At 47.2% G+C, this 13096-nt stretch overlaps 2 protein-coding genes across 5 annotated transcripts in view; both read left to right on the forward strand.

Annotated features, from left to right (window-relative positions):
• Positions 1-360: 360 nt before the first annotated feature.
• On the forward strand, positions 361-5511 carry faxdc2 (fatty acid hydroxylase domain containing 2). 3 transcript variants are annotated; one of them, XM_060890275.1, is made up of 9 exons: positions 361-453; positions 719-804; positions 989-1086; positions 1164-1267; positions 2222-2343; positions 2944-3149; positions 3299-3404; positions 4689-4855; positions 4997-5511. In XM_060890275.1, the coding sequence occupies exons 2-9, from the start codon at positions 757-759 to the stop codon at positions 5151-5153; spliced, it is 1008 nt and encodes a 335-aa protein (XP_060746258.1). In that variant the 5' UTR covers positions 361-453; positions 719-756; the 3' UTR covers positions 5154-5511. The 3 variants fall into 3 exon arrangements, with proteins under 3 accessions (XP_060746258.1, XP_060746259.1, XP_060746260.1); XM_060890276.1 differs by having other exon boundaries at positions 411-453; positions 743-804; XM_060890277.1 differs by having other exon boundaries at positions 430-453; positions 740-804.
• A 7527-nt stretch (positions 5512-13038) lies between these two features.
• The window catches only part of LOC132859672 (uncharacterized), a 3151-nt gene continuing 3093 nt past the window's right edge, over positions 13039-13096 (forward strand). For both annotated transcript variants that reach the window (XM_060890502.1, XM_060890501.1), the window contains exon 1: positions 13039-13096. This exon is cut by the window's right edge and continues 254 nt beyond it. The gene's annotated coding sequence lies outside the window, so the exon portion shown is untranslated.

The raw sequence follows: 13096 nt of genomic DNA on the forward strand, positions 1-13096 counted from the left end.
AGACTTTAATTTTGTGCTTTTTATATGTTTGTACCAACACTGACAGCCTGTGTGACATTAACTTTAGCTCTTATATTATTAATGTGAAAAATATGTTGTTGTAGGAATTATTATTATTACAAATTAGATCAGATTATTATCTGTTAAAATTTGGAATTTAGTTTTGAATAAAGTGTTAAATTTATTAAAGGACGCTAATCAGAGTCCATCTGCGTCACCTGACTAATGAGAGAGCAGCATGGGGTCACATGAGAGAGAGCGAGAGTGTGTGGGTTAGGGTTATGTGTGTGTGTGAGAGAGGGAGGGGGAGTATGTGTGTGTGTGAGAGAGAGAGAGAGGGAGGGAGGGAGGGGGAGTGTGTGAGTGTGTGTGTGAGAGAGAGAGAGAGAACGCAAGAGAGAGAGAAAGAGTGTGTGTGAGAGAAAGAGCGTGTGAGCTGCAGTGGACTTTACTGTGAGTTTTACTTTTTTTATTAGTAATTTTACAGTGTACAAATAATTTGTGAAGAAAGCAGAGCAGTTCTATAAAGTGATTCTATCTATAAAGTGAACAAACCGTGTGTGTGTGTGTGTGTGTGTGTGTGTGTGTGTGTGTGAGAGAGAGAGAGAGAGGGTTTTTAATTGGAAACGTTTTAACAAAAATCTTTTTATTAGTGGTTGTATATTCAGTAACAGTCATGACATGATGTACAGTAACAGTCATTTATATTATATTTAAGGTTATATTGATATAAACTCAGCAGCTGATGATAAGGTCATGAGAGCTTCATCAAACTCATCATCATCCAGGATGAAGAGTGTGCAGGTGAGACTCCATACAGGGATCATAACTGTCTTGTACACAGCTATAGTGTTCAGTGTTTATTCCTCACTGAGATCAGCAGACATGTCTCTTAGTAGAGGTTTATATAATAACTGATAAATGTTTATTATGACTAATCATGTTATCGTGTGTGTGCGTGTGTGTGTGCGTGTGTGTGTGTGTGTAGGACAGCAGTGGTGGACTTTGGGACTCGGTGAAAAAAGCCGCATTTGTTATCGGATCAGGACTTTTTTTTCTGGTGGCCTTCAGGAACTCAGTGACATGGTGATGACTTTTATCTGTAACACACTTCACTCATCTAAAAGTCCCATAGTGCAGTACATCTTAATGTGTGTGTTCAGGCATCTTCAGAGGTTTTGGGGAGCATCAGGAGATTTCTGGCAGATGCAGTGGTCCAGACTTTATACAGCATTTGATGGAAATGAAGCATCTTTGTTCTTCATCGGTGAGAATCTCACTTTAATGTCTCGCTCTTTTTACTGAGAACACACACAGCTCAGCATCACACACATTTCACCCATAAATCTCTGACAAGGCTGCAGTGTGTGTGTGTGTGTGTGAAAAATGTGTCAGAGTTTGAATTTAAACAACAGTAATACTGTAGTTTTTACACACACACAGACACACACACTTGCAAAATATCAGTCATAGTTCACACAGCCTAGACCAGTTCAAACCCTGAATGCAAGTGTAAATGTCAAGCCATGTGATGAATATTATTCCACACACACACACACAACTGACAGTGTATTTATCATGCGAGTGCCTCAGTGCAGTCTTTACAACAGGATCTTAGTGAACTCTTAATCATTGGTAACTAAAAGTAAAGCTTTCATCAGTGAGATTCAGAGCTTTATGTTTTTAGACCTCTGTACGTCCACCATTCTGATGACAGACTCCATACTCTCCTTGACATGGAGGGTATCAGTGTTGCACAAACTTATGGAGATGTCCTGCCATTCTTCAGAGAAGAAGTAGAAGCTTTTTTCAGCTGTTTTTGCTGCACTTATTTGTTACTCTACCTTTCTTTTTAAATTACCCCCAATGTGTCTGTTGGTCGCAGGTCAGGTGACATGGTCCTAGTTTTTATTTTTTTCTTCTTTAGAAATTTTGGGGGGGTTTTTTCACTTCAGTCTTTCTAAAGTATTTGTTTTTATTTGTTCATAAGAGGGAATTCTCTACTGTTTGGTGATAGTTTTAAAGAATTTTCTATTTAAGTGATATTGCAGAGGGGAACTTATAGTGTAATGTAGAATTTAGTGTTGAGAATTTATCGTGTGAGATGATGGGATTTTATTCTTTAATTTGCTCTGTTTATATTTATAAACAGTTTATAGAATATTAGAGTGTAATTAAACTTTCTGATTGTGTGTGTGTGTGTGTGTGTGTATGAGAACAGGAACAATGCTGGTGCCAACGTTCTGCTTCTGGGTGTTTAACATCTTCCTGATGATCGCAGATACAACAGGAAAACCTGTGTTCGTCACACGTTACAGAATTCAGCAGGACAAAAACAATCCGGTATTTTCTCCTATAAAATCTATCTGTGTTAACATTACACTGATCATCACACACACACAGTTTCGGTGTTAGTGTGGTAAACACTTCACCAGCAGCGTGATTAAATCACTGTGTTCACTGCTCAGTATTCAGTCAGTACTCAGTACCCATTTACTTCAGTATTCTTCAGAATTTATACTTCACTGTCTGACCCTTCAATATAACCGTAAAATGTCACACACAAATATAATTAAAAAAATTTTATGGAACACTATGGAATGTCATTCATGGACAAAATTGTGTGTGTTTGTGTGTATGCACCAGTACAAAGTTCTGTGCTGGTGTGTTACTGCTGAACACTCAGTGCATAGATAAGCGCACCGTTATTACTGATCACTGTGTTATTACTACTGATAGACACACACACACACACACACACAGGTCAGAGTCCTCACATGACATATTCTCATGCACACCGAAATCTGAATAAAGTTTAGACTTTATCTTGTGCAGATGTTGATACAGATAAGCAAATTTAATGATTTAAAAGCTCATTACAGACTTCAGTACAAGAACCTGTGTGCATGTGTGTAAGTTAGAACAACACACTCGTGGTTACAGGTGGAGGTGGAGCGTGTGTGGCGGGCGGTGAAGGTGGTCCTGTGTAATCAGTTGTTTTTGTCGGTTCCATTGGTGGTTCTCACCTACACTGTGATGTCATGGCGTGGAGAACCTTGTGGTCCTGAACTACCCACGTTCCACTGGGTTCTAGTGGAGCTTGCTGTGTGTGGCCTGCTAGAGGAAGTGCTGTTCTACTACTCCCACAGGTCTCTCTCTCCCACACACACACACACACACACACATACAGAATTAAGTGTACATGCTGGCAGTTCTTATAATCAATAATAATCAGTAACACTCAACCAGGACCCAAACTGAGTGTTGACCATTTTCTCTTCCTCTCCTGGTTCTACAGGCTGTTTCACCATCCGTTCTTTTACAAACGCATTCATAAGATCCATCACGAGTGGACGGCACCCATCGGAGTCGTATCTCTTTACGCTCACCCCGTGGAGCATGTGGTGTGTGTGACAGGCTTCATAACAGGCTGTGTTTTAGTTTCTGCATTTGTGAATGTTTGTATAAATGTTTATAAATGTTTGTATTTATAAATTTAGCATGTGTCTGTGTGTGTTTGTCTGTGTGTGTGTCTGTGTGTGTGTGTGTGTCTGTGTGTGTCTGTGTGTGTGTGTCTGTGTGTGTCTGTGTCTGTGTGTGTCTGTGTCTGTGTGTGTCTGTGTGTGTGTGTCTGTGTGTGTGTCTGTGTCTGTGTGTGGGTGTCTGTGTGTGTGTCTGTGTGTGTGTGTCTGTGTGTGTGTGTGTGTGTGTGTGTGTCTGTGTGTGTGTGTGTCTGTGTGTCTGTGTGTGTCTGTGTCTGTGTGTGTGTGTGTCTGTGTGTGTGTGTGTCTGTGTCTGTGTGTGTGTGTCTGTGTGTGTGTCTGTGTCTGTCTGTGTGTGTGTGTCTGTGTGTGTGTGTCTGTGTGTGTGTGTCTGTGTGTGTCTGTGTCTGTGTGTGTGTCTGTGTGTGTGTGTCTGTGTGTGTGTCTGTGTCTGTCTGTGTGTGTGTGTGTGTGTGTGTGTGTGTCTGTGTGTGTGTGTCTGTGTGTGTGTCTGTGTGTGTCTGTGTGTGTGTCTGTGTCTGTGTGTATGTCTGTGTGTGTGTGTCTGTGTGTGTGTCTGTGTGTGTGTGTATCTGTGTGTGTGTGTGTCTGTGTGTGTGTGTCTGTGTGTGTGTGTGTCTGTGTGTGTGTGTATCTGTGTGTGTGTGTGTCTGTGTGTGTGTGTCTGTGTGTGTGTGTGTCTGTGTGTGTGTGTGTGTCTGTGTGTGTCTGTGTGTGTCTGTGTGTGTCTGTGTCTGTGTGTGTGTGTGTCTGTGTGTGTGTGTCTATGTGTGTGTCTGTGTCTGTGTGTGGGTGTCTGTGTGTGTGTCTGTGTGTCTGTGTCTGTGTGTGTGTGTGTCTGTCTGTGTCTGTGTGTGTGTGTGTCTGTGTGTGTGTGTGTCTGTGTGTGTGTGTCTGTGTGTGTGTGTGTGTCTGTGTGTGTGTGTGTGTCTGTGTGTCTGTGTCTGTGTGTGTGTGTCTGTGTGTGTGTCTGTGTCTGTGTGTGTGTGTCTGTGTGTGTGTCTGTGTCTGTCTGTGTGTGTGTCTGTGTGTGTGTGTGTCTGTGTGTGTGTCTGTGTGTGTGTCTGTGTCTGTGTGTGTGTGTGTGTCTGTCTGTGTGTGTCTGTGTCTGTCTGTGTGTGTGTGTGTCTGTGTGTGTCTGTGTGTGTGTGTGTGTCTGTGTCTGTGTGTGTGTGCACGCTACAGTTTTCCAACATGGTGCCAGCTCTTATTGGTCCGGTTCTGCTGGGTTCTCACATGGCCACCACATCTCTGTGGTTCAGCGTGGCTTTGATCGTCACATCCATCTCACACTGTGGTTACCACCTGCCCCTGCTACCCTCGCCAGAGTTCCACGACTTCCACCATCTCAAGTAACACTTCAGATCATATCTTAGACTTTTTATTCTAGATCTGTGGGGGTGCATTTTGTACTATAGTCAATAGAACATAAACATGAAACTGTGCCAACATTAAGATAAAATTCATGAAACCTAGTAATTCTCCATGTCCAGGTTTAATCAGTGTTACGGTGTTCTGGGAGTTTTGGACCGGCTTCACGGCACTGATGATAAATTCCGCAAAACCAAAGAATACGAGCGACACGTTCTCCTGCTGAGTCTCACACCACTCACTAAGAGCATCCCGGACACGCCCATAAAACAAGAGTGACATCATCTCTGACACACCCATAAACAAGAATGACCTCATCATCTCTGACACACCCATAAAACAAGTGACATCATCTCTGACACGCCCATAAAAGAAGAGTGACATCATCTCTGACACGCCCAAAAACAAGAATAACAATAATTTTAAGCGTTCACATAAAACACCCTATGCAGTAATTTTTTAAATGATTATAAATCTTACGTTTAACACTGTGACATTTCATAACTATTTTATGCACATCAACATTACAAACTACTGTTTTTAAAGTTTTCATATTCTAATTGTAAAATTGTTTACTGCTGTGTAATGTGCATTAATGTACACTTGTTTAAATTCAATATAATTTTGCATTTCTGAATGTTTCTGTCTATGTCTCAGTGCTAATTAGTGATTAGCATGCAGGCTAACATTAGTGGTTAGATTACTTGAAAAGAACTGAATCCAGTTTTGTAAATGAGAGAAGAAACACTAGTGAGGGCTGTGATAAAACTGTAAAACCTTAAACAGACTGTTAATCTGCGAAAAGACCTTTAGCTCCAAATTCTGACTGAGGTTGTGAGGCTTTGATCCTCACAATCCCTTTGATCCGGAGCCACACAAAGTCACACAGAGCCACACAAAGTCACACAGAGCCACACAACGTCACACAGAGCCACACAAAGTCACACAAAGTCACACAGAGGCACACAAAGTCACACAGAGGCACACAGAGTCACACAGAGCCACACAGAGGCACACAAAGTCACACAGAGGCACACAAAGTCACACAGAGGCACACAAAGTCACACAGAGCCACACAGAGGCACACAAAGTCACACAGAGTCACACAGAGCCACACAGAGGCACACAAAGTCACACAGAGCCACACAAAGTCACACAGAGGCACACAAAGTCACACAGAGGCACACAAAGTCACACAGAGTCACACAGAGCCACACAGAGGCACACAAAGTCACACAGAGGCACACAAAGTCACACAGAGCCACACAGAGGCACACAAAGTCACACAGAGGCACACAAAGGCACACAGAGCCACACAGAGGCACACAAAGTCACACAAAGTCGCACAGAGCCACACAAAGTCACACAGAGCCACACAGAGGCACACAAAGTCACACAGAGGCACACAGAGTCACACAGAGTCACACAGAGGCACACAAAGTCACACAGAGTCACACAGAGCCACACAGAGGCACACAAAGTCACACAGAGCCACACAGAGGCACACAAAGTCACACAGAGTCACACAGAGCCACACAGAGGCACACAAAGTCACACAGAGCCACACAAAGTCACACAGAGTCACACAGAGTCACACAAAGTCACATAGAGGCACACAAAGTCACACAGAGCCACACAGAGTCACACAAAGTCACACAGAGCCACACAAAGTCACACAGAGCCACACAGAGGCACACAGAGCCACACACAGAGCCACACACAGAGGCACACAAAGTCACACAGAGGCACACAAAGTCACACAGAGCCACACAAAGTCACACAGAGCCACACACAGAGCCACACACAGAGTCACACAGAGCCACACAAAGTCACACAGAGCCACACAAAGTCACACAGAGCCACACACAGAGCCACACACAGAGTCACACAGAGCCACACAAAGTCACACAGAGTCACACAGAGCCACACACAGAGTCACACAGAGGCACACAAAGTCACACAGAGTCACACAGAGCCACACAGAGGCACACAAAGTCACACAGAGCCACACACAGAGTCACACAGAGTCACACAGAGGCACACAAAGTCACACAGAGCCACACAAAGTCACACAGAGCCACACAAAGTCACACAGAGCCACACACAGAGCCACACACAGAGCCACACACAGAGTCACACAGAGTCACACAGAGGCACACAGAGTCACACAAAGTCACACAGAGGCACACAAAGTCACACAGAGGCACACAGAGGCACACACAGGCACACAGAGTCACACAGAGCCACACAGAGGCACACAAAGTCACATAGAGTCACACAGAGGCACACAAAGTCACACAGAGTCACACAGAGGCACACAAAGTCACACAGAGCCACACAGAGGCACACAAAGTCACACAGAGTCACACAGAGCCAAACAGGGTCACACAGGGTCACACAGAGCCACACAGAGTCACACAGAGTCACACAGAGCTACAGAGTCACACAGAGCCACACAGAGGCACACAAAGTCACACAGAGCCACACAGAGTCACACAGAGTCACACAGAGCCACACAGAGGCACACAAAGTCACACAGAGTCACACAGAGCCACACAGAGTCACACAGAGCCACACAAAGTCACACAGAGGCACACAGAGTCACACAAAGTCACACAGAGTCACACAGAGGCACACAGAGTCACACAAAGTCACACAGAGCCACGCAGAGTCACACAAAGTCACACAGAGGCACACAGAGCCACACAGAGCCACACAGAGTCACACAGAGCCACACAAAGTCACACAGAGTCACACAAAGTCACACAGAGCCACACAGAGGCACACAGAGCCACACAAAGTCACACAGAGGCACACAAAGTCACACAGAGCCACACAGAGTCACACAGAGGCACACACAGTCACACAGAGCCCACACAAGTCACACAGAGCACACAGAGCACACAGAGTCACACAAGTCACACAGAGCACACAGGTCACACAGAGTCACACAGAGCAGCACAAGAGCCACACAGGCACACAAAGTCACACAGAGCCACAAGAGTCACACACACAGAGCACACAGAGTCACACAGAGGCACCAAGCCACAGAGTCACACAGAGCACCACACAAAGTCACAAGAGTCACACAGAGGCACACAAAGTCACAGAGTCACACAGAGGCACACAAAGTCACACAGAGCCACACAGAGCCACACAAAGTCACACAGAGGCACACAGAGGCACACAAAGTCACACAGAGCCACACAGAGTCACACAGAGTCACACAGAGCTACAGAGTCACACAGAGCCACACAGAGGCACACAGGGTCACACAGAGCCACACAGAGTCACACAGAGCTACAGAGTCACACAGAGGCACACAAAGTCACACAGAGTCACACAGAGCCACACAGAGTCACACAGAGCCACACAGAGGCACACAGAGCCAAACAGGGTCACACAGGGTCACACAGAGCCACACAGAGTCATACAGAGTCACACAGAGCTACAGAGTCACACAGAGCCACACAGAGGCACACAGAGTCACACAGAGCCACACAGAGGCACACAAAGTCACACAGAGCCACACAGAGGCACACAGAGGCACACACAGTCACACAGAGTCACACAGAGGCACACAGAGGCACACAAAGTCACACAGAGTCACACAGATCCACACAGAGGCACACAGAGTCACACAGAGCCACACAAAGTCACACAGAGTCACACAGAGTCACACAGAGTCACACAGAGCCACACAGAGGCACACAAAGTCACACAGAGCCACACAGAGGCACACAAAGTCACACAGAGTCACACAAAGTCACACAGAGGCACACAGAGTCACACAGAGGCACACAGAGGCACACAAAGTCACACAGAGTCACACAGAGCAAGACAGAGGCACACAAAGTCGCACAGAGGCACACAAAGTCACACAGAGCCACACACAGAGCCACACACAGAGTCACACAGAGTCACACAGAGGCACACAAAGTCACACAGAGTCACACAGAGCCACACAGAGGCACACAAAGTCACACAGAGCCACACAGAGGCACACAAAGTCACACAGAGTCACACAGAGTCACACAGAGTCACACAGAGCCACAGAGTCACACAGAGCCACACAGAGGCACACAAAGTCACACAGAGCCACACAGAGTCACACAAAGTCACACAGAGGCACACAAAGTCACACAGAGGCACACAAAGGCACACAGAGTCACACAGAGCCACACAGAGGCACACAAAGTCACATAGAGTCACACAGAGGCACACAAAGTCACACAGAGTCACACAGAGGCACACAAAGTCACACAGAGCCACACAGAGGCACACAAAGTCACACAGAGGCACACAGAGGCACACAGAGGCACACAAAGTCACACAGAGTCACACAAAGTCACACAGAGGCACACAGAGTCACACAGAGCCACACACAAAGTCACACAGAGTCACACAGAGCCACACAGAGGCACACAAAGTCACACAGAGGCACACAGAGTCACACAGAGCCACACACAAAGTCACACAGAGTCACACAGAGGCACACAGAGTCACACAAAGTCACACCGAGTCACACAGAGGCACACAAAGTCACACAGAGCCACACAGAGTCACACAGAGTCACACAGAGCCACACAGAGCCACACAGAGTCACACAGAGTCACACAGAGCCACACAGAGTCACACAGAGTCACACAGAGGCACACAGAGTCACACAGAGGCACACAGAGTCACACAGAGCCACACAGAGGCACACAAAGTCACACAGAGTCACACAGAGCCAAACAGGGTCACACAGGGTCACACAGAGCCACACAGAGTCATACAGAGTCACACAGAGCTACAGAGTCACACAGAGCCACACAGAGGCACACAAAGTCACACAGAGTCACACAGAGCCACACAGAGTCACACAGAGTCACACAGAGCCACACAGAGGCACACAAAGTCACACAGAGTCACACAGAGCCACACAGAGTCACACAGAGCCACACAGAGTCACACAGAGCCACACAGAGTCACACAGAGTCACACAGAGTCACACAGAGTCACACAGAGCCACACAGAGGCACACAAAGTCACACAGAGTCACACAGAGGCACACAGAGTCACACAGAGTCACACAGAGTCACACAGAGTCACACAGAGGCACACAAAGTCACACAGAGTCACACAAAGTCACACAGAGCCACATAGAGGCACACAGAGGCACACAGAGGCACACACAGAGCCACACACAGAGCCACATAGAGGCACACAGAGGCACACAGAGGCACACAAAGTCACACAGAGTCACACAGAGTCACACAGAGCCACACAGAGTCACACAGAGTCACACAGAGTCACACAGAGCCACACAGAGGCACACAGAGTCACACAGAGCCACACAGAGGCACACAAAGTCACACAGAGGCACACAAAGTCACACAGAGGCACACAGAGGCACACACAGTCACACAGAGTCACACAGAGGCACACAGAGGCACACAAAGTCACACAGAGTCACACAGAGGCACACAGAGGCACACAGAGGCACACAAAGTCACACAGAGCCACACAAAGTCACACAGAGTCACACAGAGTCACACAGAGTCACACAGAGGCACACAAAGTCACACAGAGTCACACAGAGCTACACAGAGGAAGACAAACTCACACAGAGGCACACAGAGGCACACAAAGTCACACAGAGGCACACAGAGGCACACAGAGTCACACAGAGGCACACAGAGTCACACAGAGGCACACAAAGTCACACAGAGCCACACAGAGTCACACAAAGTCACACAGAGGCACACAGAGGCACACAGAGTCACACAGAGGCACACAGAGTCACACAGAGCCACACAGAGGCACACAAAGTCACACAGAGGCACACAGAGTCACACAAAGTCACACAGAGGCACACAGAGGCACACAAAGTCACACAGAGTCACACAGAGGCACACAGAGGCACACAAAGTCACACAGAGTCACACAAAGTCACACAGAGGCACACAGAGGCACACAGAGGCACACAAAGTCACACAGAGTCACACAGAGTCACACAGAGCCACACAGAGTCACACAGAGGCACACAGAGGCACACAGAGCCACACAGAGGCACACAGAGTCACACAGAGGCACACAGAGGCACACAGAGGCACACAGAGGCACACAAAGTCACACAGAGTCACACAGAGGCACACAGAGCCACACAGAGGCACACAGAGCCACAGAGGCACACAAAGTCACACAGAGGCACACAGAGTCACACAGAGCCACACAGAGTCACACAGAGCCACACAGAGTCACACAGAGTCACACAGTCACACAGAGCCACACAGAGGCACACAAAGTCACACAGAGTCACACAAAGTCACACAGAGGCGCACAAAGTCACACAGTCACACAGAGTCACACACAGTCACACAAAGTCACACAGAGTCACACAAAGTCACACAGAGGCACACAGAGCCACACAGAGGCACACAGAGGCACACAAAGTCACACAGAGGCACACAGAGGCACACAGAGTCACACAGAGGCACACAAAGTCACACAGAGTCACACAGAGGCACACAAAGTCACACAGAGCCACACAGAGGCACACAAAGTCACACAGAGGCACACAGAGTCACACAAAGTCACACAGAGCCACACAGAGTCACACAGAGGCACACAGAGTCACACAAAGTCACACAGAGCCACGCAGAGTCACACAAAGTCACACAGAGGCACACAGAGGCACACAGAGTCACACAGAGTCACACAGAGGCACACAAAGTCACACAGAGCCACACAGAGTCACACAAAGTCACACAGAGGCACACAGAGTCACACAGAGCCACAGAGGCACACACAGAGCCACACAGAGCCACACAGAGTCACACAGAGTCACACAAAGTCACACAGAGTCACACAGAGGCACACAGAGTCACACAGAGGCACACAGAGCCACAGAGCCACACAGAGCCACACACAGAGTCACACAGAGCCACACAGAGCCACACAGAGGCACACAGAGTCACACAGAGGCACACAGAGCCACAGAGTCACACAGAGCCACACAGTGTCACACAGAGGCACACAAAATCACACAGAGCCACACACAGAGCCACACAGAGCCACAGAGTCACACAGAGCCACACAGAGCCACACAGAGTCACACAAAGTCACACAGAGGCACACAGAGCCACAGAGGCTCACAAAGTCACACAAAGTCACACAGAGGCACACAGAGGCACACAAAGTCACACAGAGCCACAAAGAGGCACACAGAGGCACACAGAGCCACAGAGGCACGCAGAGCCACACAGAGTCACACAGAGCCACACAGAGTCACACAGAGGCACACAGAGTCACACAAAGTCACACAAAGTCACACAGAGCCACACAGAGTCACACAGAGTCACACAGAGGCACACAGAGTCACACAGAGGCACGCAGAGCCACACATAGGCACACAGAGCCACACAAAGTCACACAGAGTCACACAGAGCAGCACAGAGTCACACAAAGTCACACAAAGTCACACAGAGCCACACAGAGTCACACAGAGTCACACAGAGGCACACAGAGCCACACAGAGTCACACAGAGCAGCACAGAGTCACACAAAGTCACACAAAGTCACACAGAGCCACACAGAGGCACACAGAGTCACACAGAGGCACACATAGTCACACAGAGTCACACAGAGCAGCACAGAGTCACACAAAGTCACACAAAGTCACACAGAGCCACACAGAGTCACACAGAGTCACACAGAGTCACACAGAGGCACACATAGTCACACAGAGTCACACAGAGGCACACAGAGCTACACAAAGCTACACAGAGCACCGCTCAGAGCTACACAGGGCTACACAGAGCTATTTACCAGAGTATTCACCAGACGACGCGTCCGAGCTAAACGTTGGCGTGCATCATGTTTCTGAGTTGAGTTGTAACGGGTGTAAAATGTTGTAAATTGTTGTTTGTGAAATACTGGATCTGTTAAATTCTGTTTTATTTCATTGAGATGAAAAAGTCTCAAAACTGGCACTGTGAGGTGAAGCTGTTGCAGTGTAAATTAATTTTTCTTTACTAAAACTGATTTAGGTTTATTTAGCTATGTGATCTAAAAAAAACCCAGAAGCTTTATTATCAGTAAAGTAGAAATATCTTTATGTACCATTAAACTTAACAGGTGTATTTTAAATCATTTTACAGGTGCTGTGAACTGAGCTGTTCCTGTGTCAGAGTTCAGTGTCTCTCAGATCCAGATTTTAAGTTAAAGCTGTAATGTGT

The sequence above is a fragment of the Tachysurus vachellii genome, chromosome 17 (genome assembly GCF_030014155.1).
Source record: "Tachysurus vachellii isolate PV-2020 chromosome 17, HZAU_Pvac_v1, whole genome shotgun sequence".
Classification (NCBI taxonomy): Eukaryota; Metazoa; Chordata; class Actinopteri; order Siluriformes; family Bagridae; genus Tachysurus; species Tachysurus vachellii.

Bases quoted from the DNA above. Each gene is read 5' to 3' on its own strand.
- faxdc2 (XM_060890275.1), top strand. From the start codon at position 757: ATGAGAGCTTCATCAAACTCATCATCATCCAGGATGAAGAGTGTGCAG. The intron at 1,087-1,163 runs GTGATGACTTTT...GTGTGTGTTCAG, and splicing joins TTCAGGAACTCAGTGACATG to GCATCTTCAGAGGTTTTGGG. The intron at 4,856-4,996 runs GTAACACTTCAG...CTCCATGTCCAG, and splicing joins CACGACTTCCACCATCTCAA to GTTTAATCAGTGTTACGGTG.